The sequence below is a fragment of the Neodiprion pinetum genome, unplaced genomic scaffold (assembly GCF_021155775.2).
Source record: "Neodiprion pinetum isolate iyNeoPine1 unplaced genomic scaffold, iyNeoPine1.2 ptg000101l, whole genome shotgun sequence".
NCBI lineage: Eukaryota > Metazoa > Arthropoda > Insecta > Hymenoptera > Diprionidae > Neodiprion > Neodiprion pinetum.
This window is the reverse complement of record NW_027184483.1, coordinates 214709-219441: the sequence shown is the minus strand read 5'-3', so window position 1 is coordinate 219441 and position 4733 is coordinate 214709. Positions and strand designations below refer to the sequence as shown.

The following is a 4733-nucleotide window of genomic DNA, read 5'->3' as shown; positions in this document are numbered from 1 at the left end:
TGAAAATCCGTTTTGAAACCAAACATTTCCAATTCCGTTGCTCCTAAACTATAGTGTGGTACGTCTCCTATTCCTATAATAGTGATACGCCTCTTGGGGTTCACTTTACGAAAGTCCTTTACATTAGAGGCCTTTACGATATTGGCCTCCGCTCCCGTATCTATCATGAAGTCTATTGCGGTTTTCGTATCTTTGGAATCTAAGTTTACTGTAGGTATTTTTCCTTTTAAGTAGAGGCAGATGGACCTGTTTCCACCTCCTCTGTCTCTATGGCATTGGCCCTTGTTACTCGGGGGCTGCCAGTGTTCCCCGAGGGCCCTGCTCCGTTTCCCGAGTTGTTTCGGCTAATTGTTTCATGGTATCTACGTTTACGGCATTCGTTGTATGAATGTCCTATGCTCTTGCAGTAGCTACATTCGACTACGTTGGTATTTCGCGCTGTCGACTGTTGGCTCGACGGCGGTTTGTTTTTGTAACAATTTGCTGTGCTGTGGGTCGACCGCCCGCACAGCGTACATGATTCTCTATTTTCCACGGGTCTGCTTACCGCGGGTCTCCTAATCGCTCGGCACTGATCGGTTAGGTGATTACTACGGCCGCAATGTTTACACGGCTCTGCGTTATTACTCTCGGCCCTGCTCGCGCCGCGGCTCCTAGCCCGATCTCTATCTAATTCTAATGCCTTGCTGGCATCTATAGCCCTTTCGTAGGCTGTCTTCAGGTTGGAGTAACCTTTGATCAATACTGCATTCCGGCAGTCGCTCGGTAGTCCGCCGACAAATGCCTCGCAGACTTCCTCATCTAACCTGATTATCTCTGCATTGGTTAGCTCGCGGTTCTTTCTTCGTTCCGCTTCTATTAATCCCGTTTTTATGTCGCGGGTTCTCCCTATGTAATCTAGCACGTGTTCATCAGCGTATTTATACAGCTGACCAAGCTCTCCACGGTAATGATTCGCGGATCTAATGGGCGCGAACACTTCCGTGAGTTTGTCCAAGAGTCCTTGCAGGGTTGCAAAACTCTCGTCTTCGATTACTGCGTATGCTCGATCGGCGAGCTTGCTTCTGATGAGGCGCGTGAGGTACCCCTCCAAGCTGGGTGTTACCATCTCGAGTGCCCTCTTGCACGCCCGATTAAACTGCATTACGGTGATGTTTTTCCCGTCAAATTTTGGGACTACCGCTAACGCGTCTTTAACCGATATGGATTGCTCCGCTAACGGCAGAGTAGGAGGAACGGGTGCCTGCACGGCGTTAACGATTTGAGTAACTTGGGGGCGGGTGATTCCCGAGATCTTATCCTTCAGGGCCTGCTCCCTTTTCTTTAACTGTTCCTCGCGCTCAGCTAATTTCCTCCTTTTCTCCCGGTACGGATCTGCTAACGCGGCCTGGTACGCGAGTTCTTGCTCCTGCAATTCTAATTCGCGCTCCCAAATCTCTTGCTCGCGTAATTGTATTTCCAAGTCCTTATCGAGGACTAATTCTTCCGGCACGCCTGGCTCACCTAATTCTTGAGGTCCCAGGTCCGGACCTGCTATTCCTCCGCGTAGATTTTTGAGTTTCTCGCGGTTCTCTTTTTGAATGCGTCTGATCAACGCTTCTCTAGCTAACGCTTCTGCTTCTAAATTCAAATCTTCATCGTCAGTTGGGACGGAAACCACTGACTTTATTGAAATGTGATCATTTTCGGAATTGAGGGCGTTTCTACCAATCGCTCCTCTGCTGAGTGGATCAGGGCGGTAACTGTCCACAGGGTTAGGTTTTTGAGGCGCCACAGATTTTCTTAAGTCGCCTTTCTTTCTTTCTGCCTTCTTTTTGAAGTGCAGAATTTCTGCTTCTAACCTTAATTCATCCTTACTCCGCGTACACACTGGACCGGGTTCCTTAAATGTAGCGTCTGTGGCTAATTCTATGCTTTGGGTAACTGCCCTATCTGTGCCGCGTGAATTTTGCGCTACGAGAAGTTGTACTTCCCGATCTATTTCTGCCTTCTTACGGAGAAGTTCGGACAGCTGTGTGTCCTCTACAGGACCTAACCGCGGTTCATCCATTTTCGAACGGCCCGTCGCTTCGTTAGTGTCCCTAATTTTAACGTCTGTCACGCTAGCGGAGAGCTGTGCAGGATTTTTAGAATCGTCTACCTTGCTCGTTTTGAACTGCGTAGGATATTTGATTTCTTCTACTATGCCTTTTGTTGGCTGTGTAGGATGTGGTACGTCTTGCGCGGGGCCCTCGGTCGGGTTGTGCCGCTGCGTTTTTGTATTTGCGTTCGCGATTTCTTTCGCCTCGAGCTCGGCGAGCCTGGCAAGTTTCTTTTGAACTTCTTCGGATAACCCCGCGTCTTTACTCGATTCAATCGCGCGCTGTTTTTTCTCTAATTCAGCTTCTTGTTGTCTGAATTGTTCGCTAAGATGTTTTGACTTCTTATCTATTTCTGCTTGACGTTCCTCTAACGCTTCTTTTTCTTTTTGGAGCCTCTTTTCCTTATTGGAAACCTCCTGTTTTATGAATTCTATATCGGTCTCCGTATATTTAAGTTGTAAGCTATCATCTACTGATGCGCCGCTTTCCTTTTTGCTACCTGTTCTAGTTTCGATAGGCATATTGGTTTCGCGTGTGAATCTTTATCCTATTTATAGAAATAATCTCAAGCGTGTGGAGTCCCCGTGTGATTCGCTTTTATTGTATTTGTCGAGCGTTATTTCACGATTCCGTCCGTAGTTTGTGCGTTCGTCCCGATCGCGTTCTTTGCGGCTGAGGTGAGTTTTCTTGCTACTCCCGTTACGCGTGTGTTGCGAAGTTCGGTTCACTGTCTTTGCTACTTTCGCGGATCTCGTCTTTAATAACTCGCACCGATTATTTTTAGTTGAATTCGGATTTTAACAAAATCAATTTTTAAACGAATCCCACCGCTGCCACCAGAAATTTTATTGCCTGTGACGTCCCAGACGCACTAGTCAACAAAAAAAAACAATTCTTAACGTTGACGCACGCGGAGCGACACTGCAATAACGGAGCCCTGTTTTATTTGAGGGACCCGGGCCCCCGCTATGGATTATATTCGTCGTTTAGGATGATATGGGGTAACGTAAATGAGCGTCTTACCTTTAGTCGAGGTAGATGGTCTCTGGTTCGGAGTCCAGGTCGATAACTTCCGGCTCTTCTACCCAGTCGTATACGGTTGGTACAGGGAACAGCTTCCTCCTAATGTCGATTTGCTCGTATAACAGCCCCTCGCTGACTCTAGTAACCGTCTGTATGACTTCACGTTCTACCCCGTGAGTTGAGAACGGGTGGTCAACCTTGGGTTGGCTGGATGCGTGCGACGAGAAAGAGCCCGATTCTTCGTTAGAGCTAGGTTGTGTATAGATCGGAAGGATCTCTACTGGACCGTTGATACGTTTGATTCTGGCTTGTAATATAGCTTGCTTCTTAGCCTGTAGTCGTCGGCCTGCGCGATGTCTATTCTTACGACCGTGACGTTTACTGGACTTTGACATCTACCGATATAGAAAGGGGTGGGAGTTAATTAACTTGGAAAAGCTAGTTTTACAAGCTTAATTAAGTCAGCGTCTCCGCTAACAACCAATGTTAATGTGGGTAAAAGGGAATTACCTTGGGTTATTCACTGACTCTAGTTTTAGGTTCAAGAAATGAGAACTCGATGAAATAAATCTTTGTGTTTAGTATATTGTTACAGATAATTCGAAAAAGGTACAATGTTTAGTATTCTAGTCGCGTATATTAAGAGTTTACGTTAAACAGAGCGCTTAAGCTATAGCGAATGTATACTAGTTCTAAACGTGCAAGTCAACTGTGCGACTCGTAGAGATTTACAAGAACTAGCGAATGTGTACAAGTTCTAAACGTGCAAGCTAACTGTGTAACTCGTAGAGATTTACAAGAACTCGACTGGTCTGCTTGAAGCGCGGATGAGAAGTGATGTCCAGGGTGCGAAGCGTCGACCGTCTCAGCTCTCGAGTGTCCTGGTGCGCATGCGCGGGGCGATGGTGCGCGCGCTGCTGGCCTGCCTTGACGCGCTCGGTGTCACGTAGGCGCGCGTGACGTCAGAGCCTTGGAATGCGGCTCTTTGTTGGCGGAGTCCCGTTAGGTCCGACCTGTTGCTGCCTGCCTGCGTGCACGTGTTCGGGGTCCGGCGCCGACTTGTCGCTGCCTGCCTGCTTGCACGTGTTTGGGGCCTGACGTCATGCTGTGAGGGTTGTCTGGTTTATGGCCCTGTTGTAAACCGGTCCCTGGCTAAGTGCGGGTCTGGCTTTCATCCCTGTTTATGGGGGTCGAGTAGAACAGGTTTTTCCCGCTCGACCCTTGGCCTTTGTTCTGAGTTGGCGTCGGTCCGTCGGCCTGGGCTGGAATTGCTTGGCTCAGTTTCTCCTCGGGTATCGGATCGCCGTGTCGATGTTTCCTCTTAAGTGCTTCTCGGTACTTGGGCGATTTATTGCTTCCGTCTGTTTATTGTACCGAGGTCCGGGGCTGTTTAGTCTAGAGCGTATCTTAACTATGCAAAATCTTATCTTTACTAGGATGAACGCTCAGCGGGTGTTTATGTTAGGGTTCGCCTACGAACCTTTGTTTAAGTGCTTCGAGTCCCGCTGGCCGCTCTGGTTACAGTTATTTATTTATTCTAACAAATGTGGTTATTCCTAAGAAGTGCACGTGGTCGAGCGCTGGACGTGCGGAATGTCACGTAGGCCTGCTGAAGGCGTATTTCGGATG

General features: G+C 48.1%; 1 protein-coding gene across 1 annotated transcript; it reads right to left on the bottom strand.

Moving 5' to 3' along the window:
* Positions 1–226: 226 nt before the first annotated feature.
* LOC124224136 (caldesmon-like) lies at positions 227–2602 on the bottom strand. The gene has a single exon (XM_046636554.1). The coding sequence runs from the start codon at positions 2600–2602 to the stop codon at positions 227–229; it is 2376 nt and encodes a 791-aa protein (XP_046492510.1).
* Between the last annotated feature and the right edge of the window lie 2131 nt (positions 2603–4733).